At 34.7% G+C, this 27,581-nt stretch overlaps 1 protein-coding gene across 3 annotated transcripts in view; it reads right to left on the reverse strand.

Annotated features, from left to right (window-relative positions):
• Positions 1–27,581, reverse strand: part of SHOC2 (SHOC2 leucine rich repeat scaffold protein) — a 69,068-nt gene that overhangs the window by 10,966 nt on the left and 30,521 nt on the right. For all 3 annotated transcript variants that reach the window (XM_033131211.1, XM_033131209.1, XM_033131210.1), the window contains exons 3-5: positions 17,907–18,044; positions 5,005–5,135; positions 350–538 (exon numbers count right to left, since the gene is read on the reverse strand). In XM_033131211.1, the coding sequence (XP_032987102.1) occupies positions 350–538; positions 5,005–5,135; positions 17,907–18,044 (458 nt within the window). The remainder of the gene's footprint in view (positions 1–349; positions 539–5,004; positions 5,136–17,906; positions 18,045–27,581) is intronic.

A 27,581-nucleotide genomic window follows, 5' to 3' on the forward strand; every position in this document is an offset into this window, starting at 1 on the left:
CAATGAAGCAAAGCACAATAAAATGAGGTCTGCCTGCAGTACTGTTAAAAAATGAAATCTCTCTTAACATTAATAAGTTGGTACCAATTGAATAGAAAGCTCTGCAATAAGTATCCCTACAACTATGCTTTTATGCACATTCATGGTTATTTCTTTAGGACACATTGCTAAAGGTACGCATGTTTTCAAGATACCTGTTATCTAATACACACTGCCCTGACATATCCTTGTCATCTGTTTAGACCCCATCAGCAAGAAACAAGCACCCATTCTCCACGCTTGATAGAGAAAACATATTAGAAGTGTTAATAATAATAGCTTTTTCCCTCTAATATAAACAGAGGCTTACCTTCATATTCAGCTTACTTAATACTTTTGCTCTGGAGAAAATTCCAAATGGGATTTTATTGATTCGATTGTGTTCCATGTTGAGGGAATAGATGGTGGAAAACTGAGACGGACCACCTACTGGATATAACTGGAAGCAATTTCTGGCTAAAGTCAAACTATTCAATTTCACAAGACTTGATAAAAGACTCTGTAAAAAATGAAATAAGCATAGAAGAATTAGAACTGTAATAAGACTTACTCTGTCGCGTATAAAACAGCAGTCCCACCTAATTGCTGCCTTGCAGGAATGTGGAGCCAATGTGGTCAGATTTTCAGATTTTACACGAAACAGGAAATTCATTTACTTATATAAAATCTCCTGATTTTTATTCTTTGGCTCAATTTATTTAAAACACTCTATAAAGAAAATATGTCTGTGGGTAAAGGTGCCTCATAAGTGGCCAATGTGAGACCTCAATAGAGCAGAAATTTCGGTACCGGACAGTCCTGGGGCTGAGTCCTTGCTCTGCCACTTTCTGTGTAACCAACCCTTTCCAAGTCCTAGCTAAGTTCCTATCTCTAAATTATTATTAACATAATGCCTGGCACAGAGTAAGCTGTTAATCAGTAATGTAATGGTTCCTTTTAGGAATAATAAGTTCAGAAGATGATAATACTTCCTGATATTGTATTTTTCATATGGTAAAAATTTCATTGCTTTTCCATATGGTAAAATTTCTGAGGAAATATGCATCTGTCAAGTAAGTATTTATTTAGCACATAACCCCATTAACCCCTTAATTCCGCCTCCCACCATGCAACCACGGCACTAGGTGTTCAGGTATTATAAAAGAATCTCGGCCATTAAGAAGACTAAACCCTATTTAGAGAAATAAAGCACAAAGATAGGAAAAAGAAAACAATATATAACTGTATATATTCAATAGTAAATTATATAGAATAGACTCTTGTTATTCAAAGTCTGGTTCAAGCAAGAGCAAATGAGTATCCCCTGGGAGCTCGTAAGAAATGCAGAGTCTTAGGCCCCACTCCTACAGAAGCAAAATGTGAATCTTAAGATTCCCAGGTGATCTGTGTGCTCATTAATGTTTGAGAAACACTGGTATAGGCTATAAAATAGTTTTGAATCCTGGCTCATTTAGAAGCTTGTGACTTGGGCAAGTTATTTTGCTGTACCTTAGTTTATTCATTTGTAAACGATGATGCCTGAATTTTTAGGTTGCAGTGAAGACTTTTCAACAAAACAAAATACATATATTGTTTTACAGTACCTAGAATATAATAAGTACTTGAATTTAAGACCTTTCTCTATTTAAATTAAAAGAAAACCAGAAATACTGGAATAACTGGAAAAACAGGAAGGAGGTTACGAGTGAGCTAGATGCTGAAGGATGAAAAAAAAATTAAATATTCAGAAGTAGAAGAAAACACTCTAGATTCAAATAAAAGCTCAAATAGGGAGAAAACAAGAAGTGTGAAGTGTGTGTCTATGTGTGTCTGTGTGTTTTAAACAATGTTCAAATTCCAATTGTCCACCATGAGGAAACTGAAGACTCAGTACCAGAGGTGTCAGTTGATTTGCAAGGCCAGCTGAAGGAATGAAGTAACTATATAATTAAAGGTGCAATTATACGGCAAATTGAAACTTGTTCTTTATACTGAATGTTAAGAAGCTACTTAACATTTGTCTACTGGTATACAGACAAAAGGAAGAGCACGGAAAAGGGTGATGAAAAAACTTGGCATGGCAATCATTCAGAAAAAATGTCTGTTTCCTACTTTACTGAAAAAAAAAAGGACATTTTATTGAGTCTCATGGCAAAGATGTTATTATTATAGCTGCCTTACTTTACTGACTTGACATTCTTCTATTAAAAAATGTTAATACCTGAGGATATTTTTAAAAAGGGCAACAAGAAGGCAACTCCCCAACCTTTCATTCTTAGGTCATATTGTGAATCTTTGGGGCTGTTTATTAGTGTTTTACAGTCAGACACATCTGGGTTCCCATCTTACTAGATCTTCTACTTTATCAGTTTTTATGACCTTTGGTGAATTAATTAGATAATCAATGTATCTCTCATCATATTCCCCCCAAAATATTTAAGGCAATAAATTTTGGCCAAAAACATAACTTCTCTTAAGTCTTATTTCCCTACCTATTTGATAAGAATACTCCAATAATTAGTAGGATTATAGTGAAGATTTAAATGAGGTAATATGTATAGAGCTCCCAACCTTATGCCTTGAGCACATGTGCTTAAATTTATTAAATTCCTTTTCCTTATGTGTATATGTCTGCGTTAAAACTAGTCCATTTTCAAAGTCTTCAAATGAAAAAATATATAGTCATTCTGTCAGCTCTCATTTCAGCAATATAGTGAGCCCCAACTGAAAATCACTTTACTGATTTTTTTCGCTTCACGCAGCTTGAATGTCTAAAGTAAGTGCTGTCTAATGGATTTTATTGTTTTCCTTATTGTGCTTGTTATAAATGCAGATAATTAGACATCTGCATTAAGAAAATGCTCTTCCAAAGCACATGCACCACCTTTAAATAAGACTTAATGCTTTCTCATATTTGGACAAGACCAAATATGAGATAGCTTCTCTATCTGAAAACAGGTCAGTTTAAACACACACACACTCACACACACTGACATGCACACAAAGCCCTTTTTCCACAGCCAGAGAGAACTGTCTTCTTTATTATTTCTCTTATGAAAAATAAATCCTGACTTATTTCACTCACAAAATATTATATATAAATGTACTTATCACAATGTCTGTATCCTAAGAGGTACCCAATAATAATTAGTTTCCTTTCACTGACAGTAAGACTGGATATATAAATAAATTTTAAAATTTCTAACTTTGTGAAGTTTTATATACACCCAGTCCTTATATTTAGGCATAGTGACATTGTAAAATCGGTCAATCTTACTTAAGCTCACAAATCACACCCTAAAAGCATCCCAACAAGGTCTAATCAATGTGCTAATTGTTTGCCTTATTCTGGGTATGAATCACTTTTAGAAAAGGGGATGATGACATTAAACAGTAGAACCCCACCCATTTTGATCATTCTAAATTACTACTGTCACAGAAAGGCAAAAATCCACACAGTCTAGTTGTCAGGGCTCTATCTACAATCTATGGATTCTATTCCTCATCCCATTTAAACTGCTTGCTACTAACAACAGTACTCTCTGCCACAAGTGAGATACTGTCATATAGTTTTAGTGAACTGGTTCAACCTAGAAACTACAATCCTGGGAAACTCATTTTTGTATTCTGACCGAGCTATTTTCTGAAACCCCAAACACCCAGATTGATAGGAGCCAAATTAATAGGTGCTATTTTATTTCTGTATAAGAAATAAAGAGCCAAATCAATTGAATAAATTTATTTTATGAAGTAATTGCTACAAACCAATAGTTTCATCTACTCAAATTGTTCTTTATAAATCAAAAGCATAAATCTGAAAAACATTCATCCAAAGCACCTTTATTCTCAATTCAAACATACACACACACACATACACACACACACACGGGAAAACTAGCAATAGTCTAAACACACAGGATCACCTATACTAGACATTTTTAATTATTAGAACAAAAAAGACTTTGCAAAAGCTCAATCAATCCCTAAGTCCACAATTCCATTCTTTTATGTCAGAATACTACAATAAGATATTATGCTTGAATAACCGTAAGTAAACAGACAGATTGTTGGGTATGCTAAAATAATAGGTAGCAAAAGAAGGCAAGGCAAGAATGAAACATCTGAGAAAGAATTTTTAAAAAAAAGTATTGTATCTTGCCCAATTAATATCTAAGCAAAACAAATGAAAATATTTTTCAAATAGAACCAACAAAACCCAAATTAAAAATAATGTGTTAAAAAATAACAGATTTTGAGGGTAAGGGGGGTGGGTGCTGGGAGATGAGGGGCATCAAATATATGGTGATGGAAGGAGAACTGACTCCGGGTGGTGAACACACAGTGGGATTTATAGATGATGTAATACAGAATTGTACCCCTGAAATCTATGTAATTTTACTAACAATTGTCACCCCAATAAATTAAAAAATAAATAAATAAATAAATAAAAATAACAGATTTTGGTGACTGAGATGCTAAATGGGCTTTGATATTATTGTATAAGGGTAATAACTTGGGCCACAGGAGTGTTGCAGCTAGTATTAATCTTGATAATAAACAGTATGTTCTATGCAGTTCATCTTTCTACAGTACCTTTTGTTTAATAACTGAACTGGGTGGGGTAGTTGAGTTTTAAGACCAGCCATACAACTTTTCCTTAATAGCTTTTATTGCCAGTTCCCAAAATAACATGAGAAAGATTTATGTGGAGCTAGAAGGGAATGTAGCACACCAATATTCAACCCTGGTTTCTTCCTTCTGCACCTCAAAAAAAAATTAATACTAATTATTAATTTTAATTTCTATAATCATACCTATTCTTTTTTCTTTGGATTTTTTATCTTAGTGGTGGCTATACATCTACAGCATACTCATTTTTAGGCAATCTCAATCATCAAATGATTTACCCAGGTGTAAAGATTTCCTAGTTTTCCATTCATTATCTTGCAGGGTTGTTTCAAGCATTTACCCTAATCCACTTCTTACCTCTGGTAAAGTAGAAATGTTATTGTTCTCTAAATTTAATTCTTCAAGTGCACTGCATTTTGCCAGTGATCTGGGTATTGCTGACAGTCTGTTATATCTCAGACCAAGACGATTTAAACTGGACAGATTTCCTGTGAACACAAAACAAAAGAATTTACTTTTTAAAAATATGATGAGCCTCTTGCTGTCCTAGACTATCAACCAAATATTTATGAATTACTGTGAAACACTATTTCAGCACGATCCTTAACTTCCAGTACCAAGGAACAGCACACTACATACTATCCATTAGGATGAAATGGAAACCATTTTTGTGTCCACCTGTGTTAGAGGAATAATGAAATACACAGCTATAAGTCGATTTTAAAAATGAATTATTAGAAAGTACTGGCATACTTTAATAACAAATTAACCTTTAGATAAGGCCTAATTAAATAACTTCAAGTAGTGTATATATTAAATTTAAATAGTTATCCCATTTGTATCTATGTGATGATGATCCAACATGGAACAAGTGGCTATATATAAAAAGTGTACATGTAATTTTGAAGAAGAAATTTCCAAAATTCTAAAATAGTTTTCTTTAAAATACATGATGCACATTTTATGAGATGATAAAGGTCCAATGTTTTCCATGAGTTTAAATATAAACATTCCAAAATTTTCTTAAAAGTTGACCTGATAGTAAAAAAATTTCTCAAAATTATTTTAAAAATTTACAAGGAAAAGTGGAAATTATATTCTCTCTTATTATCTAAGCATATACAAGCTTGAGCACAAATTAGCCACTATTAAATACGTAAAAAAGGAGAGCAGAAAAACAGGCATTTTCTAGTTTTATTGCCAAGACTACATATATGGCAAGCTACAGGTAAGTTACATGGATGAATATGATATCTGCTGTCATAAAAGGTTTAAATCAAATTTAATTTCCCAAACAAAATACACTAGAAAATAAGTACACTTTGACAGCCCTCCAAAATAAACAAATAAATGAACAGTAATGAGAATATAGTATTCCTGTGTCATGACTGATTAATTTCTTTTCTGACTTCAAACCATAACTGAGCTATAACATTTTTAGATGGCCCAGGTTTGAATGTCAAAGTAGCCTCTGGTTGAAAATTAAACAGTATTACCAGTGTTAGAAACTATGGAAGTGGATGCCTGTGTCACACATAACTTTTTGGAGACAATATTTTGATGCCTTTCAACTTTCAGCAACCTTCTGATGTTTATCTATTTCTTTCTTTTTGCTTTATCTCTTTTTCAAAAAGTTGTTGCATGTGTAACTTTCTTTCTTAGATGCAATGTTACTACAGAACTTACCGAAAACATTCATTAGCCTGTAGCATAAGTTAAACCCTAGGAGGGGATTTGAAACCCTAGGAAGCTGTCACTATGCCTCATAACCCCCGTCTAGTTATCACTCGTCTGCATATTCCTCTGTTGCTAAAGAAATCCGTGATTGGAGTTATAGGAAATGACCAAATGGAGTTAATTTTTACCCTTTACATTTTCAAGGTAAGACTTAGTCATTTACAATGAATATGCTCTGATAATTCTATACCATAAGTCTAGCCAACTATAATGTTAAAAAAGAAAGAAAAATAAAAACTTAGCAACCATTTTAATTCCTGTAATTAGAACTATTCCAAAGGTATGCTATGCTCATTTACATTACTTTCTCATAATAGTGTTTGGAAACTGGGCCAAGAGTTTGATGGTTCTGATTAAGTAAGAGTCCAATTAGCAGAAAACGGAATACAAAAGCAATAAAAACTACCACTTAGCAAAGACAATTTTGTCTTTAAAGTGCTTTCTAAGTTAACCAAGGATGCTTCACTAGTGCCTTCCTTATGACATTCTAATGGGATGTGTCAATTTTGGAGGGAAAAATGAAAACAAGCAGAGGATTGGGTAACTTTTCAAAGCTCCAGAGAATTTAGAGATTAGAAATAAGGGCAAGAAAAAAATTTACTATTGCTATCATGCTATCACTGCACTATGACATTGAATATGATAGACATGTTACTTAAAAGTTGGGTTGGCAGAAAATAATGTGCTAACTATATTAATTATAGTCCTATTTCTAATGGCCATAAATAGGGACAACCTGTATGTTCAAGAATAGATTAATAATTATTTAAATTGGAGACATCACAGGTGTAATAGAAAAAACAAAGGATTTTATATTATCTATGTGGCCCTGGACAAATTACTCATCCATCAAGTGGGGATAATACCAAATACCTGACAAGGTTGCTCTAAGGGTTAAATACGTGTGGAAGATAATTAGCACATTGGCTTATACGGAACAGATACATAAAACATGATTTTATTCTATGGTATGTCTATATTCTGCTATATTCTGTACCTACTAAGATTATGTTACAAAAATTTTTAAGAGGAGAAAGACTAAGTTATAATGCTAAGTGAAAACAGCAAGATAAAATTGTACATTTTGTATTATCTCCACAGTGTAAAAAATACATGCATGCAAAAAGACTGGAAAGAAAACACATCAAAACTAACAGTTATCGATGCATGGTAGAATTATGGAGGATTAAAATATTTTTCTTTGAACTTGTCTATATTTTTCCTAATTTTCTATAGTTTTATAATTTTAAAACTCCCTTTTGATAAAGAAAAATCTAATTCTAAAGTTATTTTAATTTTAGAAATTGTGGTATCTTTCTACCATCCCTTCTTTCGAATGAATGTTTTACATTGGAGATGTGTTTTTACTAATGTAGAGGTAACATGTTTGGACACTCTACATGGTGAGGCTCATCTTTTCCATACAGTGAGAATATCAGCTAAATTGTGGGAAAAAACAGAGCATACTGGTTTGAAGTTTTAGATAGCCATCCTGAGAAAAAAAGATAAGAGATTACAAAGATACTCAAGAAGCAGCAATAAGAGCCATTGGAGAGTAATCCCCATGAACTTTGGAATAAAATATGTGAAATGACTTGTCGAAGTCACCCGCTAGTTAGTGGTAGAGCTACAATCAAGCTCAGTTGGCTCCTTATCAAGTAATTGTTTTTCAAGATCTTCATTGACTTTGCCCCAATTAGCTTATTTTATTCTGACACGGAAGAAAAATATGTTTATTCTTACTTCCATTCTGTTTGTCCATGCTGCTGTGCTCATGGAATACATTTTTATTCCATACTAAGTCCAACACATTTGTTCGTGAAGCTCTCCCTGGCCATTCTATCAAGGTCTTATTGGTCTCCCTGTAAACTGGACTCATGGCAGCATACTGTCTTCACCATAAATTGGCATTTAACTGTATTTGCTCTTATGTTATTAGTCATTGCATGGATTAGTTAGCTCCCCCAACACACTGAAAACTCTTTTGCTATGTATTTCTATCTCCTCATAGAATCTGCTTTAGTGCTAAGCACACAGCAGACATCCATTCATACTTTCTTAATAATTATAGAAGCTAAAACATTTCAGTATTTGTCCTCCTTTCTAAAATGGCATGTCTATGAAACACAGACTTTACTAAATATGATTTAAAAATATACATCAGATTTGCCAGGTCTATGTGAATACAAATTAATTCTTCTACAAATATTTGCAATAATTTTATTCTAAGATACCCATTCCTAAGGAACCCATTTTTAGGTATTAGCTGTAAACAAAGAACTAACAATTCCAACTCTCTGCATTCATCCACCCCACCAAATAATTTTTAAATTACAAAATATATGAATGCATCTTACTCTCTTCCCAGATAACCATGGTTTGTAGTCTAATATATACATAGAGACCTTTTCCTAAGCATTTACTTACACATACAAATACAGGGATTTTTTTTTCATGTTTGTGTGTGTTTTTATATAAATGGGATCATTCTATATGCTCCCCCCTCCCATATAACAGGTCGTAGTAAAGACTGATGAATGATAAACTTCAATTTATTTAACCTTTGTAAAGTATTCTGTGATGTGTTTGAACCATTATCTCTTCAATCATTTCCTAATTTGATGGCATTTCTAATTTTTAAAAAGGGATTCTGTAATGAACAACCTTATACATATATCTTTGTACACATGTGAAAGTATTTCTGATGTATCAGAAGATAGATACTTTAAATCTTGATAGCTAGTACAAGATTATATCAATTTCATCCCCATCGAAAGCAAAGGACAGTGCCCATTTTCTCACATCCTTTCAAAATGGGGATGGAGGAAAGATATCAGTATTTTATTTCTTGCCTATCCCATGCCCATGGCCACTACAGCTATACCAAGGCTGGTAAAAGTGGAACTTTTCCTACAAGCAGTGATAACGTCTGACTATAAAGAACTTTAAAATGTTTTGAACAAATTTTAATTTGCTGTGCATGAAGCTGAAGATAAAAGAGGCAGTCAACCTTAAAAAAAAACTGGAAGTAAATTAGACCAACCCTTTCTCTCCTTCATACCACTGCTTTTCCTATGGAAGAAAGCTGTTACACTGTAACAAAATGGCTGAAGCATTCACCGAGGGGTCTTTAAAATCTGCCAGAGGAAGAAAGGGCTTGTTAATAGTGGAAAGTCCCCATAATTTTGCTGCATTAATGGACATGCCTCTTTCAGTCACTGTTTACAGTAGAACAGTAGACAAATATAATACTTTAACCATTTTTTATTCTCACTGAAACCTAAAAGCTTTCTCTGGTAACAAAGATTAGTATGGTAATCAAATTCTAAATGCTTGTTGACTCAAAAGCACAGTAAATAGAACCAGATTCCTGAAACTTCTCTCCCAAAGACAAAATAACTTTTAATTTCTCACTTTTAAAATCAGGTTTCTAGAATTTAAAAATTACAAAATGAAAAGGATGGTGAAATTGCCACGTAACATTAAGTAGTACAGAATCAATGATTTAAATACAAAGGATACTTTTAACTTTCTTAAACTTTTTCTTTTTTCTGTGTGTAAGACTGTGTGTGTGTTAGAAGAGGCTGAACTTCAAAAACTGTAATGTATGAATATGTTATTCTGATGAAGACCTCACATTTGCAAAGCCTTTATCACTTTCTTGAGAGTATGGCATGTTCAAAGAGTCATCCACACTTTGACAAAATCTATTACTCTAAGACAAAATAAAAGAGGTAAAAAAAAAAAAATTAAGGATGAAATATCAAAACTCTCTTATGTCAGAAAAAAAAACTTGACATCAGAAGTCTGGCATTTACTGTGATTCACCCCTGCAGTGGTTTCAACCTCTAACCTCTTTCAATGAGCGGTTTTAACCACAAACTAAACTGCAACCTCGAAATCAAGCCATAGCTTGCTTCAATGTTGAGCCATTGCTACTGAGAAATAAAATCAATGTTGCTGAGATTCTGTGTATAAATGTAGGCTGATCACTGCCAATCACTGGCATTTAGCTTTTAAGTGCTTAATTTTGACTGCAAGTTGGTCTGTGCTCCACTTGACAGCTTGCTTTTTTATGCTGTCAGATTTTTAAAATATGGCAACATTAAATGGCTATGAATTAAACTTAGATACTTTCAATTTCAGCAAATATAATCAGCATCTTTAGGTTAATTCAGTATAACTTTTTAGTAAGACTAACTCAAATAGCCTTAATCTTACATTAACAAAGCAGCAAAAAGTCAGTAGAAAAGACACACAGTTCTAATGATGAAATATGAAAGGTACAATGTTTTTCAACATTAAACTAAAAAACTGAAAGCACACTGTAAAGCAAGCAACACAAAAATTCTTAAATGTCGAAAACCCAAAAGAACTCCACTATTAAAAGGAAAACTGGTAAAGTTGCTATATGTACGCTGCACTGTAATTACCTAAAATCTAACTACTAAACCTCTACTTGTTGATAAAACCACAATTACTACAACATTTCTTCAGAGCCCAGTGCAACAAGAAGACCTCTGTGGATTGTTCTGTGCTCCAGCCTTGAAGGCAAGGTCTTGTTGCATACTTTTCTCTTTATCTCATTTTGAGGAAATAGAAAGTAAAATATATTTTCCTACTTCAGACACCCTCCCTCTACCTCACCCCCATCCCCCATTTCATAAAACCACCAGAGATCTCAGAAGGCTTAAGGTATCAGGTTCATAGTTAGAAACAAAATGACTATTGTAATGAAGCTTAATATTTTCTTTAGTTCATAACTGATCTTGAATTAGAAAATATTTACATGAAAGAGAATACACTTTTTAGTCTTCCACAGGACCGATTAATGGTTAAATCAGAGAAACTATAAATGTGTTTAAGCACTCTCACTTAACTGCAACCAGCTAGCTGCCCCCTCCCCATTTCCTTCTGCCTCTTCTCCACATCCTCTGAGCTGTCAGTGATCCAGGCACTGCTCAGCCAGGAAGTAAATGGAGGTGATTAGAGCCAAGAAGTGACAACTAGTCTAAGGGTGTTCACATTAAATAAATAAAAAGGGGTAAACATCTCAGTCTATGCATTTAAAAAAAGAAAAGGAAACAAAGTACTTTAGGGGACAGTGAGTGTAAGGTGTTCAAAGAAGATTTGACTTTGAACTGTAAGTTTAGGGCAAATTTCTTTAGACCAGGGAAAATAGATAGAGCAGCTGCTGCAGAACTAGCATCAATTCTCCAGGATAGGTGTTGGTTTTTTGTTTGTTTTTCATCTTAAGTTATACTTTTCAAGAAGTAGACTAGGAAAAAGAGAGAAAGTATCAGGAAACCTATATTCTAATGAAGTGTGCCACTATCTGTTTTGGGTGAATTGCTCTTCTCCAATAAATAAGAAAGAGAATCTCAAAGGTCATTTAAGACTATTGAGATCTGTAACAGACCAAAACCCAAATGTTCAAATTTCTCACCAAATCTCAACCTTGTGCTATACAATCAAAGTACTGGGGATAAGAGGGATGGAAAAAGTCAAAAGAATTGTTTTAACAAGCATAATATATGATAAACGACTACAATAATATAAAAAATTTAAATAAATATTACTTACTTATTTTGCCATTATACTGTTTCCCCAAAAATAAGACCTAAACGAACAATCAGCTCTAACGCATCTTTTGGAGCAAAAATTAATATAAGACCCGGTCTTATTAAAAAAAAGTAACCGGGTCTTATATTAATTTTTGCTCCAAAAGATGCGTTAGAGCTGATGGTCTGGCTAGGTCTTATTTTCGGGGAAAGATGGTATTAGGGTGGTGCAAAAGCAATTGTGGTTTTTGCAATTTTTTAACCTTTTACACCGCAATTTCTTTTACACCAACCTAATACTTGAAATAAACGCTGTACTTTATCTGTTGGCAATTTTCAAAGCATATGAAAAGAAATAGTAAAAATTTCCATATTGTTAATATTCCAGTTCTCATTGCTTTTTTCCTTCCTTCTTCCCGACCCCCGCCCTTGGTTCAAGCCGTTGTCTCTCAGTCTAGTTGTGAAGGACACAGCTCCCTGGCCCATGCCGGTATTATGAGACTTGCACTACCCCCCCGCCCCCCCCCCAGGGCAGTCAGTCAGCCACTCACAGCAGCACACAGTAGCCTGAGGCAGCAGGCTGCTGCAGCAGCTCACATCGACCTCCGGCTGCTCACATCAGCCCAGCTCAGCTGTTGTTGTTCACAATCTTAGCTGTAGAGGGCGCAACTCACTGGCCCATGTGGGAATCGAACTGTCAACCTCCGAGTTAGGAGCATAGCGCTCCAACCACCTGAGCCACAGGGCTGGACCCGTCATTGCTTTCTAATACATACTTGTAATGTGACCGTGTAGAATGTGCTAGAAGTGAGGCACTTGTATTATTCTGATATAACAGCTTACTTACAAGAGATTTATAATGAAGTAAAATGTTTATATATTAATAAACACACTTAAAATACACAAGAATTACTTCTGGTGTAACAGAGAAATGTAAAATTAAGAAAGCTAGGAGGGAGAAGGATACATGGAGAAGTTATTCTTTGTCAGAGGAAGTGAATCCAAAGGACCCTAGTCCTATTTACTAACTGCAAGATTTTATCATCCACCACCACCTATGCTTTCTCTGTTTGCCAGGACTATTGATTTTAGTGTGTTAATTCCATCCCTCTCTGATTGTTATTTAACAACAGGGATACAAACACATTCATAAAATATTAAATAACAAAATAGAGTTACACTATTTGAAAGTAAGACAAGGGCTGATTGATGACCATGCCCTATATATCCATTTGATCTGTTGAAAGAGTAGAGGAAATTATGTGGATACTTAGGAGAAAAGAGCGCTAAGCAAAGCAACCAGAAAGAACAAAGGCTCGGAAGCTAGAATTTGCCTAACACACTCACAGAACAATCAAGTATCTAGGATCTATAGTATCCTAAGAAATACAAAGTGACTAAGCATCAATGAGAGGGATAAGAAAATTTCACAACATTTCAAGCATCTTTAATTTCAGTTCCCCTGCCTGATTTGCAGTAGAGCAAACAACCCTTATTTTTCTTTCTAAGATTGAGCAAGACTTTAATTTTATAAACATAAGTTGCTTTTATAATGTGCTTTTATGTGACATTCCACTGAAAAGTGATCATGGTAAGATTACATATTATTCTTTCCTTTCTCCTTTACTGTTCCAATTAGTTGGTTGTTCAAAATAAACAAACTTACAACACAAACTAAAATGTAATTCAAGAAAACTATACTGAAATAAAAACTAAACCTGTATGTTGAAATGGCTCAGAGTATCTCAGGAAAATGGACCCTGAAAGATCAACACTGAGAAATATAAGAGTTCCTAAACTTAAAAAAAAAAAAAAAAAAAAAGGCCAGGCCAAAACATTAAGTCACTTAGCATGGGAAAAAATTGGACTAGTCTCCTACTTTTGTACATTCAATTCCAGAAGACAGAACTACCTCTTAGTTCTACTAAGATGTTCAAGGAAAGCAAGTTGGACCCAATGACTTTTATATCCATCCAAACTGTTCTTCAAGCATAAAGGTTACAAAAACGAGGGAACTACTTTTCATGAACCATTTATTTCTCAGAAAACTACTACAAGATTGACTTCAGCCAACCAAGAGACTGGGGCAACTATGGCAACAGAACAGTTGATGAACATGAAAACTAAAACAAAAATAGAGATTAGTGTAGCAAGACATACCATAAATGTTACATGTCCTGACAGTGTAACTAACTAACAAATATTAAAAGGAAAAGAGACAAAAAAGAACAGACATGTAGAAGAATTCATTGATTGCCTCATCTATGTCACTCCACTCAACAAAAGTGGAATATACACTCAGTTGCGCTTGGAATACTAATCAAGATAGACCATATTCTGAGCCATAAAATAAGTCTCAATAAATGTAAATGATCCAAGGCACATAAAGTATTTATTCAACAACAATGAAATTAAATTAGAAATCAGTAACAGAAAGACCCTTAAAAAACTGTGAGATATTGGGAACTAAATAACACGCTTCTAAATAAACCACAGATCATAGAAGAAACAGAAAGGTATATTAGAAAGTATTTTGAACAAATCAAAAAAGGAAAACACAACATATCATAATTTGTGGGATGCTGCTAAAGTCATACATAAGGGTAAATTTATAGCACTAAATGCCTATATGAGAAGAAAGGTCTGAAATCAATGAACTAAAGTTTCCATTATAAGAAACTAGAAAAAGAACAAATAAAACTCAAAGTAAGCCAATGAAAGAAAATAATAAAGGTCAAAGTGGAAATCAATGAAATAAAAATCAGAGAAGGAATAGAGATAATCAGTAAAATTGATAGACCTCTAACCAATTGGGAAAAAAGGCGAGAAGATCTAAGTTACCGATATCAGGAATGAGAAAAGTGGCATTACTATAGATTTATAGATATTCAAATAACAGGGGAATATTATAAACAATTTATGCCTATTAAATGTGACAAGTTAAATGAAATGGACATATTTTTACATAATATTTATTTTTATTATACATGAAAGACACAAATGATCAAGTTTGCTCAAGAAAAAAGTTATAACCTAAATAGCCCTATATCTATTAAAGAAATTAAAATTGTTTTTAAAAACATTGCTACAAAAAAAAATCTTGAGGGCCAGCCCGGTGGCTCAGGCGGTTAGAGCTCCATACTTCTAACTCCAAAGGCTGCTGGTTCGATTCCCACATGGGCGAGTGGGCTCTCAACCACAAGGTTGCCAGTTCAATTCCTCGAGTCCCGCAAGGGATGGCTGGCAGCGCCCCCTGCAACTAAGATTGAACACGGCACCTTGAGCTCAGCTGCCTCCCGGATGGCTCTTTTGGTTGAAGTGCGGACTCTCAACCACAGGTTGCCAGTTCGATTCCGCAAGGGATGGTGGGCAGCGCCCCCTGCAACTAAGACTGAACAGGGCACCTTGAGCTGAGCTGCCGCTGAGCTCCCGGATGGCTCAGTTGATTGGAGTGTGTCCTCTCAACTACAAGGTTGCCAGTTCGACTCCCGCAAGGGATGGTGGGCTGTGCCCCCTGCAACTAGCAACGGCAACTGGACCTGGAGCTGAGCTGTGCCCTCCACAACTAAGACTGAAAGGACAACAACTTGAAGCTGAACGGCACCCTCCACAACTAAGATTGAAAGGACAACAACTTGACTTGGAAAAAAGTCCTGGAAGTACACACTGTTCCCCAAGAAAGTCCTGTTCCCCTTCCCCAATAAAATCTTTAAAAAAAAAAAAAAAAAAAAATATTGACCCAGGTGGCTTCACTAATGAATTTCACCAAATATTAATGAAGAAATAATGCCAATTTTATACAAACTGATCCAAAGATTGAAAAGACAGGAACACTTCCCAACTTATTATATGTGGACAACATTACCTTGAAACTGAAACTATACAAAGAGATTTTATAACAAGCAAAACAAGAAGTAAATTTAATTTTTAAGACTTCTACCAGAACGTCTATTTTTTCATTATTTCTTGGTAAGCAATTTCAATCTTACCTGTTTTTTTGTCAAGTTCTGGGTTTTTGTCAAGTTCAGGCAAATATTACAAAATTATATTTTATTAGTTTCTTTGCTGTATTACCTCTAATTCTCTTTCTACAACTTCTTATCCTGTCTCCCACGACTTTTTTTTCCACTTTTTTTTTGTATTTTTCTGTCTTTTTGTTCTAGATTCTAGGCAATTTCTTCCACTTATCTTACACATTACTATTTTGATCTTTGCGTGTGTTCATATTATACAGTATTTTCCATTAAATTTACTTGGCAAAGTATTCTAAGAAATATATTTTTTGTTTCCTTTTTCTATCAGCCTAATCATCCTTTACAAATGCAGTATATAACTTTTCTATGCTATTTTTCTTCTAGGGTCACTGCTGTTTGTTTTTCTTGGGTCATTTCAATAGACTTTAAAGAGTGAAAAGCAAGAAGTAATTGTGTTCAGTCCCCACTGGACCAGGAATCTGATTCTTTTATATACAGAGGAAATTTGGTCAAATATTTACTATAAATATTAACAGAACAATTCACTGTGTGTTATAGACTATCGTGTCTTTCAGAGATGAACCTAATCAAATCACTAGTTAACTAGAATACTTAGTCTGTTGTCAACACAAATAGTAATGTGATTTAAAGAGCTCTGGGCCAAGAATCAAGAATATATACGTTCTCAGATTGCTTTTATGTAAAGAAATAGTTGTCCTGTAGCCTAAGACAGTCTATTATAACTTATTAAAAAAATCCTTAACAATTGCTTCTGTTTCAAGTAATGGCAGACTAGGTAGGTAATTCAAGCAAACCCTCTCATTGAAAAATACTAAAAACACTTCTAAAACAAAAATCAGAGAGGTAACAAGATAATGACTAATTACCAGGCCAGAAACCAGCTGGGAACCCAGAGACAAGCAAAAACACTGGAGAGGATTTTATCCTGAGAGCACTTCGCTAACTAGAAGATGAAGCTGAAAGGCTAAAGCATGTTTCTGCCCAGAGTCAAAACCTAGAGCCTGCCAAGGGTGTGGAGTCTCCTAACAGATATCAACTGGGACCCTACAGGGCTGCCCCATAGTACTAAGTGTGAACTGGAAGTAAAACAGCCCTACAATTAGTCTGCAGCCTGCCTTTAAATCAGCTGGGAGATCAGAAAAATCTCAAGCCTTAGAACATAAATGGATTAAAGTGGTCCTCTAGGTACTGACGGAAGGAAACAAAAATCCTTCTGTAGAAAAATATCATCATTGGCCTTAGATGATTTAATAATATAACCTCATAAATATTCATTACTGAAATTATACAAATTAAGTATGGGTGTAATTTTTCTTAATAAACATTATAGTAGTCTTTTATCACATCAATAACTAAAAAGGTGTCCCCATTTTTTAAATTCCAATAAATTATATAAATGTATGGGCATTGAGAGAAATAAACAAGACTATATAAATATAGGGCATGTTAAAGTAAGAGCAATTCAACTTTTTGCAGTTTGGCTAAGTCTTTGAAACACATTTTACACTTAAAAACATCTCGTCTCTTAGTCCCTCAATATTACAGATGAACACACATTAAACTATATTGGCCATTGTTTTAAAAACTAAACAGCTATGGTTTTATTTTTCAGTGTGGTCTACTTTAGCAAAGAAGGGACCTTTACCATAGCATGCAATTTTCTGAAATAAGCAAAAACAAAAAATGCACCCATTCTAAAATTCAAGCACAGCGCTATAGAATATATACATATGACTTAATGTTCTATCTTCTTTATGATCCAGTTGAGCTCATTTCCTAAAACCTAATTATTTTCTTTGCCAGTAAATGGAAATAGAGTAATTTTAAAATGCAATCTTTTAGAAGTTTTACTACTTTGACGATATTGAATTTTCATCTTTTCATTTTTACTATGAAAATGAATCAAAAAAGTCTTTGAATGTCCAAATAGCTACAAATGATTATCAACATCTTTCTTCTCTCATACCTATAGTATCTGGGAGGTCTAGCAGTTCATTGTGCTGCAAGTCAAGGTTGGTTATCTGTGTGCAGTTTCCAATCTCCTTTGGAAGGTGTTCAAGTTGATTGTGAGCTACATCCAGCGTAATGAGGTTACATAATTCACCTGTAAATTGATCAACATAAAAATTTAGTAAGAATTATTAAAGAATATATTAAATAATACTAAAAGACAAAACTTCATTTTCTATATCATAATTACACTTTCTTTCTGAAAATGTTAAAGTGAAACACAAAATCTGAAACTGTTATTTGAAAATAATATCTTACAAATACCAAATCATTATGTTATACACCTGAAACTAATATACCGCAACTCAATCATACCTCAATTTAAAAAAAATGACATCTGTAAAATGTTGTTCGTAAATGATTACTAACCAATATTATATATATATATACATATATATATATTTTTAAGTAACCAATTCAACCACATTTCCATTTGTATATTCCATACTTTGAAAAGAGCTAATTTTTTAACCAAATTCAACACAATAATATCAGCTACATCTTGAGTTCAATTTGAGAGTCATCATCTATCTCAAAATATATATGCTCTCAAATAGGCATATTCTGATGTTATATAAATATGTAAACTGAGATTTATAAATCTAAAACTGCTTCTCAACTTACTAGTACTCTAAAAAGATAGAAAATAAGGTATGTTTCTTCTTCTCATTCTGGTTGAAAGGGCTGTACTGACAACTTAGATTATTCTTAATGTTACTGTCTTCGAAAACTTTACCTTATAATAGATATATTGATTCACTCATGATTTTCCTTTGCTTTTTAAAGCAAAGGCTAGAGATACTGAAAAAAGTAAGATGTACAAATAAAACTCTGGAAAATGGGTGTGGGGCACATTATTAAGCCAAAAACAAACATAGGCGAAAAAGAGATAATAGAAAAACTGGATTTCATCAAAATTAAAAACTTATGTGCATCAAAGGACACTATCAAGAAAGTGAAGAGCAACCCACAGAAGGGGAGATAACATATGCAAATCATATACCTGGCAAGGGATTAATATCCAGAATATATAAAGAATTCCTACAATTCAACAAGAACAAAGAAACCACCCATATTAAAAGTGGGCACAGAAGATGAGCAGACATTCCTCCAAAGATATACAAATGGTCAACAGGCACACGAAAATATGCTCAGCATCACTAATCATTAGGGAAACGCACATCAAAACCAGAATGAGATTCCACTTCACACTCAGTAGGATGGCTACAGTTAAAAAATAGAAAATAACAAACGTTGACAAAGATGTGGAGAAATTGGAACCTTTGTGCTTTACCTCCAGGAGCCCCACCCAGATTCTCAGGGTGAAGGTAAGAGAAAAATTCCCTCCTGTTTCACCTAGGCATACCATATTCAAACTGCAGAAAATCAAAGACAAAGAAACTTTTGAAAAAAGCTAGAGGAATAAAAAACACCTTACCAATAGAGAAACAAGGATAAGAATTACATTAGACTTCTCTTCAGAAACCTTGTAAGCAATAAGAAAATTGAATGAAATATTTAAAATGTTGAGAGAGAAAAAAACAATAAAATTATCCTTCAAAAGTAAGGGAGAAACAAAAATTTTCTGAGACAAAAACTAAGAAATTTGTCACAACAGACCTTTCTTGCAAGAAACATTAAAAGAAGTTTTCAGAAAGAAGGAAAATGATGTAGGTTGGAAACTTGAATCTCCATTAAAAAAAGGAAAAGCATTAGAGAAGGAATTACATTTTTTTATTTTCTCACTCTGAATTGATCTAACAGGTAATGGTTTGTTCAAAGTATTAATAGCAACAATATATTGGGTGATTTCAGACTAAGTAAGGATAAGTGAATGTCAGCCATGTTATAAGAAACAGGAGGGCGGCCTGGGAATACTGTGTGATACGGCAGCCACACTACCCATGGAGTGGTCGTGTTATTTAAAAATAAACTTATATAAGGTGTAAATACATACTGCAAAACTCCAGGGCAACCACAGAAATACATACAAACAAAAAGAATTAAAAGAAGTATAAATGATATACTAAGGAGAAAATGGAATAATATAAAATGCTCAATTATAACTAGATAAGGCAGAAAAATGGTGAAAGACAAAAAAAGAAATAAAAAACAAGTTCAACTAATAGAAAATAGTTACAAATATAGTTGATATTAATCCAACTAGATCAATAAACACTTTAAATGTGAATAACCTGAATTCACCAAATAAAAGACAGAGACTGCAGAGTGGATTAAAAAACAAGATGCAACTCATGTTGTCTTCAAAATACCCACTTTAAATACAGATACAGGTAGATTAAAAGTAAAGGGATGGAGAAAGACACACAATGCTAAAATCAATCAAAAGAAAGCTGGAGTAGCTATTATTAAATTTCAGATAAAGTCTCCTTCAAGGAAAATTACCAAGGATAATAGAAAGCATTACACATGATACATGGAAGGATTCTCCACGACATAATGCTTCAAGTGTATGCACCTGCTTATTTCCTCCGTACCTAGTAAAGTGCTTACTTAGTACCTTAACTGAAAGAATAAGTGACGATAACTGGAGAAAATTAAATTTGGACTCTAATACTCTTCATGCCAGAATAAAACATTTTTTGAATTTATCATCTTTTCCAATACATACTTGAAGTGGTTTTATTTCCCACTAAAGTAACTTCCAATACTCTAAAGGAAGATGCATACATCTGAAAGTATATAGAGTCCAAGCAAATAAATAAAGCAAGTTGGAAGGAGACGATGGCTAACTTTCATCCATACAGAACAGCTGTGGGTTAACTCAGCTCAATTACTGCTCCATTCAGGACTTCTCAAGCTCAGCACTAGGACATCTAGGGGCTAATTCCATTTGAAAATTTTACTTTCCTTTTGTCTTGTCTTTAGAGGAGGCAAACACTGCAGGCTGTAGCCAAGACTTTTAAAGCATGCCCTTACCCTTCATCCAGACAATGAAGAGTGCTGGACATATCCCTTCTCAAAAGTGACAACACTAACTAATCTCATGTTGGAATTCTTCCTGCTGTTTCCCTAAGCAACACAGTCTCCCAGGTTACACTAACATATTAAACTCATCTTCATTTTGTAATACAGAAAGGCAGTAATCCACATGCAGTGGATGTGGCCCATGACATCCGTAAGTTAGATCGTTGGAATGTAAAACTTAACAGTCATGAAACAACACAAAGGCAATTTTAGGAGGAGAAAAGTTTTGTTCCCTCCCCCCCTCCTTCTGGAGACTACAGGTAATTAAAATGCTTCAATACCAAATTCCTGAGGATTATTTGGTACTTTCCCAAGTTTCCTATTTTTTCACATCTTATTTTAGAATAATCATTGACTTTTATTATGTAAAAATATTTTATATATGGCTTTATTCAGAATAGAAGCTTAATGAATATATGATTAAATAAATGACAAAATTAAATCTGTGGGGTTTAACCAATAACAAAGGAATATTATTTTCTTATACAAACATTTGAATATACTACCATGTTTCCCCGAAAATAAGCCCCAGTTAAAATCGTCAGCCAGATGGTCGCATTTAGCACATTATGACAATGTTCCAGAAAAAAATGACAAGACTGTATTTGAATAAATGTAATTGTTGTACATGAAAACATAAGACATCCCCTAAAAATATGCCCTAATGCATCTTTTGGAGCAAAAATTAATATAAGACCCAGTCTTATCTCGGGGGAAATACAGTATGTCCCTAAAACATAACAGAAGATAAATGATTGCTATAATGGCATTAATTCAGTCAGACAAAAAAATTCTCATGTGTGTTCTCTTTACCAGGCACAATACTAGGCATTATAGACATAAAGAGACTACAATACACTAAATACTTATTCTCATGAAACTTAAAATTAGCAGTAAACTATATGTAATTTGAGGGAGGCTGGAGAGGGCTCTGCTTATGAAATTTCACCATTAAAGAGCCATTCTTTTGAAACTTCAAGGCCATTCATGGTCAAAATTCTTTAAGGTGACCATTTCATTCCCTTATTCATTCAAGAAAAACTTATTGTGTACCTCCTGGAGATTAAGCAGTGAACAAAACAAAGTCTCTTTTCTCATGGCGCTTACATTCTAGTGTGCATGGAGTGGGGAATCAGAAAATAAGGAGACAGAGATAGGAAATAATAACTGCTGGAAACAAAAATAAAGCAGGGAGGGGCAGCTGGATAGCTCAGTTGGTTAAATTGCGAGCTTTTAACACGCTTGCCGGTTCGATTCCCGCATGTGATGGTGGGCTGCGCCCTCTGCAACTAAAGATTGAAAACAGTGACTGGACTTGGAGCTGAGCTGCGCCCTCCACAACTAGATTGAAGGACTTGACTTGGAGCTGGTGGGCCCTGGAAAAACACAGTGTTCCCCAACATTCCCCAATAAAAAAAAAAAAAAGAAAGAAAAAAGAAAAACCGAAAAAGCAGGGAGAGGAAATTGGAAATCAGTGTTGCAGAGGGAAACCATGTACATATTTGAACAGAAACACGGGACATGGGAGGAGAAAAAGAGAGGAAGAGGGGGAGGGCGGGGGAGGGAAGAGAGGCGAGAGTAGTCTTAAATATCAGACTAAGGAATCTGGACCTTTTTGATCCGGTACTAAAGTACAATTTACATTTTTTGAACAAAGCATGATAATCAGAATACTGTTCTAAAAAGATTATTTTCTCATAGATTTGAAGGGATGGATTGGAGGAGGCAGAACTAAGAAGCACAGTCTATTAGCAAGCTCCTGCAATTAGCCCACATGAAATAATGAGGCCTACACTGACTCAATAGCAGTGGGATGAACAGACCCACTACAAGAGCTACTAAGTGAAAAAAAAGTGGTAAGAACAGTGATCTTCAAATTATACATGGTGAAGGTCCAGTTTGGGGGTTTTGTTTTTTTCCCCAATTTGTTGTGAACCAATATTTTGTAAAATACACACTTGTATGCTTGGATGTTGCAGCAATGTCCAATTGTTATACAAGATTCTAAAGGTTTACTTTCAATTTCTGTCAACACGTGGCAAACTGGTAACAAAAACTTGGTGGTCCATACCTATCTGGTGAGCAGGCCACACACACCCTGTCTACAACTAGAACAGAAGAAATCCTCTGATTCTAAGATCTTGAACCTGGGTTGACGGAGAAGATAATGACGCAATTAAGAGACAAATGAAATCCAAAAGGAAGGAAAGTTTTTGGCAAGAAGTTGTATTTTGATCATGCTGAATTTGAGGTAAACTAACTAATGGTTAATTAGGCAAAAAAAAATAAAACAAACAGGTCTGAAGAAAATGTTATGATAGAACACTTTTGTCCTAAAGAGGGAATTGGGGTTAATATCTGCCAAGAGGCAAATACTGGGCTTCTGGCTAACGGTAATGGTTGAGTCCTGGATAAATTACTTAAACTCTAGATAAATTATTAAAAAACAACACTATAAAAGCAGGCAGAGAGACCAAAAGCAAGTTGCAACTGGAGGGAATTCAACTCTTGCAAAAAGAGAACTGTGGCAGGCAGACTTCTCAGTTGGCCCCAGTGACCTGCTCACATACAACTGTACACACTGTATAATGACCCTCCCCTTCACTGTGCACTGAACTTACTGACTTGCTTCGAATGAAGAGAATATGGCAAAGGGGATGAGACGTCACATCTATTATTAGGTTACTATTGTGACTCCCATCTTGCTACTGCTCTATTGCCTTCTCAGCTTGTAACTTGTGATCAAGCAAGCTGCCATGTTGCAGAGGACCACAGAACCAAGGGCAGTTTCCAGCCAACAGCCAGCAAGAAATTAAAGCCCTAGGGGTAGCCGGTTTGCTCAGCTGGCTAGAGCGTGGTGCTAATAACACCAAAGTTGCTGGTTCGATCCCCGCATGGGCCACTGTGCGCTGTGCCCTCCTTAAAAAATAAAAATTAAAAAAATAAATTTTTTTTTTTTAAAAGAAAGGAAGAAAGAAATCAAAGCTCTTAGTGCAACAACCTGCTGGGAACTGAATCCTGACAACTACCACATGAGCTTTGATGTGAATCCTTTCCCAGACAAGCCTTCAGATGACACCCCAGCCCTGGCTAGCACCTTGGTCGAGACCTTGTAAGAAACCCTGATTCAGAAGACCCAGTTGAGCTGTGCCTGTTTCAGAACCAAAGAAACTGTAAAATAATAAATGAGTGTTGTTTCAAGAGCTACCCTTTTTTTGGAGTAATTTGTTACACAATAGTAGATAACTCACATAGGAATCACACTGGGCGAGATCCACATTTGTAAGGCTTTTACCATGAAGTTACTTACAAATCTGCCTGTGGAAAATAAATCTCAAGTAGAAAGCCAGAGTTCTATTGGCCTGAGAAACCAGAGTATAAGGTCCAGAGTTATGACGGTGGCTAGAATTCAAGGTTGGATACTCTGGAACAGAGGAAAACTGGAAAGAATAGAATCCCAAAATCTGCATAGAAAACCCTCAAATTTTTGACTGACTCCAAAAATACACCTATGGGGGAGAAAACTGAAAGGAACCCAGGCGGGAAACAACAGCTGGAAGGCTAGACGAGCCAAGCAGAAATTTTGACAGCCGCCAAGTGTTATGGGTAAGATTTTGGAATTTCAGTCCTGCCAAGTTAGAAGGGTCAGGAAACAAAATCCCAAAAGGGCCATAGCATAGAAATAGAGACCACATCTCAAGACTAAGGAATTTGCCCTAAGTTTAAGGACATAACTAAATAGAACTACCCTAAGAGAGCTAAATCCAAGACTCTGTTAAGATCAAAGTGACTCAATAGTAATTTAGTTACCTACCAGAATAAAATTTAACACTTCAGAGGACAATAACAGAATCCATAGTCATTACAATATCATCCGCTTACACTATACAATCAAGAATTACTCCATTGACTTCCACTTCTGGCTATAATACAACTAGAAAATGGACAAAATACAGTAGTCCCTCCTTATCCACAGGCAATATGTTCCAAGACCCCCTGAGGGTGCCTGAAACCACAGATTGCACAGAACCCTATGTATACTATGTTTTTTCCTGTGCATACATTCCTATGATTAAGTCTAATTTATAAACTAGGCACAGTAAGCGATTAACAACAACTAATAGTAAAAAAGAACAATTATACTGTAATAAAAATCATGTGAATGTGGTCTTTTTTTCTCTCCCTAAGTAGCTTATTGTACTACACTCATCTTTTACTTAAAGGAAACACTTCACAGCTTCTCTTTGGCATATCTGATTTGCCAGCATCACTACTCTTGCACTTTTGAGCCATTATTAAAATAAGGGTGATTTGAACACAAGCGCTGCGATACCATGACAATCCATCCGATAACCAAGATAAGATGGCTCTTCAGTGATGAATGGGAGGATAGAGTATACAACGTGGAGACGCCGGAGAAATGGACGACTGATGTTCTGGGTGGGATGGAGTGGGAAGGCGTGAGATTTCATCATACTACTCAGAAAGGTACACAATTTAAAATTGATGAATTGTTTATTTCTGGAATCTTCCATTTAATATTTTCTGGCCAAAGGTAACTGAAACTGGGAAAATGAAATCGCGGATAAGAGGGGACTGCTTATATGAGAAAATGGTTTGCAGAGAGGAGACAACAACCATACATGTGACTGTGATCCTGGATGTAAAGGAAACTACGAGCATTATGATTGCCCCAGATTATTGCCTGGCCTGATCCAAGCCATAAAAAAAGCAAGGAAGGAATAGCAAGCAAAGGCCAACAGTCTCACTGAGTTGTGGTGAAAAATCTGAGTTTAGGAAGGGCCAAGTGGCTACTATATTTGGGGCAAAATTTGAGAGAGAAAAGAGAAGCAAATAGAGCTGTACAATCTGCAAAAAAAAAGTTCCTTTCAGTCTTTGCCTAAGTACTGATCTGTATATAAGTGAAAAGAAATTACCAAAAGCCAAGCAAAGAACCAGCAAAGAGCAAAGCAGTAACCCACACAATTCCCAGCAGTCACACAGGCTGGGAATAGCTTTGAGTTCCTACAAGGCAGAAAGAAAAGACCTCATATTATCTCATATTATACAGTGCCATCAAGAAGAATCCTCAGAAAGGTATCAATTTAGCAGTGCGGCTAAGTTAGATCTAGACTAAAGGCTGCTCTGAAACCACCCTAACAAAGCTTAAAAGCCAGAATCAAACAAAAGGATCAAACTGACTTCAAGTAACTCAACAGTATGCCAGAACCAAGTTCAGCACTATTTGAAAGAATACAACAAAATCTAAGACCCAACACTATAAAAATTATGAAGACAGCCAATTAAAAATTATCAAGCATTCAAATAAACAGGAATGTATCACCCACAGCCAGGAGAAAAATTATTCCATAAGCTAGACAGAAATAAAAGAGATGGAACTAGAAAAAAAAGACATTGAAAAAGCTATTAAAAATGAGCTCTATGTTCAAGAAGGCAAAAAAAAAAGAGGAACAAAAATCACATCTAAATGGAATGTATAGGGGTTAAAAACACAATATCTAAAATTAAAATTTCATTGCATGGGATTAACAATAGATTTAGACACTGAAGGAGAGATGATATATAGCAATAAAAAAAACTGCAATGGAAACAATCTAAAATAAACACACACCAAAAAAATGAATTGAACATCAATGACCGAAAACACACTATAATGTGGGACATACATGTATGACATGTAGAGATCCAGAAACTATAAAAGCAATAAAAGGGCCAAAAATGGAAAATTCTCAAGAAATGATATCCATAATCTTTCTACCTTTGATGAAAATCATAAACTCACAGATCCAAGAAATTCCGAGCAGAAGATACATGAAGAAAACCAAATAGAAGCACTTTGTAAACAAATAGCTAAAAACCAGGCACAAAGAAAAAAATATTTCAAATACACAGAGGAAAAAAAAAGACTTTACAAACACAGAAATAAAGATAATGACAACAGCAAAATTCTTGTCAGAAAACTAGGCAAGCCAAAACAAAACAAAACAAAACCCAAAACAAACAAGAAAACAATAGGAGACATATTTTTTAAACACTGAAAAGAGGAGAAAAGCTGTCAAACTAGAATTCAACACCCAGAAAATAGCTTTCAGAAATTAAAGCAAAATAAAGGCTTTCAGACAAACAAAAGCCTAGAGAATTCATTATGGGAAGACCTGCACTACGATATGTATTAAAGGGAGTTATTTGGGCAAAAGGAAAATATCAGATCTACACAAAGAATGAAAGTAGTAGAAGTGGTAAATAGATGGGTAAATATCAAATTTTTTTTTCATTTTTTTTTTTTTATCTCTTTCAAAGGTAACTGAAAAGGATGATGGCATGCCAAAATGCACTGGAACCAACCTAAAAGAGTTCACAATAACCAAAGCTGGAACAATTTGAGCACTAAAATGATAAAAATAATATTGGATTGGAACCCATAGAATAGAATAAATGAATCCAGACTTATATAATTAAGCAATTGAATAAATAAATAAATGTGGGAGAAGGGACACCTCTTCCTTATACAAGAATCTCAATTAATAAATGCAAAAGGAATAAGGAAAATGAAAAGATCATCATTCATACACAAAGTAATTGTTTCAGGGAAGATACACGATGAATGCTAAAATTAGTGAGC

The sequence above is a fragment of the Rhinolophus ferrumequinum genome, chromosome 16, assembly GCF_004115265.2.
Source record: "Rhinolophus ferrumequinum isolate MPI-CBG mRhiFer1 chromosome 16, mRhiFer1_v1.p, whole genome shotgun sequence".
Classification (NCBI taxonomy): Eukaryota; Metazoa; Chordata; class Mammalia; order Chiroptera; family Rhinolophidae; genus Rhinolophus; species Rhinolophus ferrumequinum.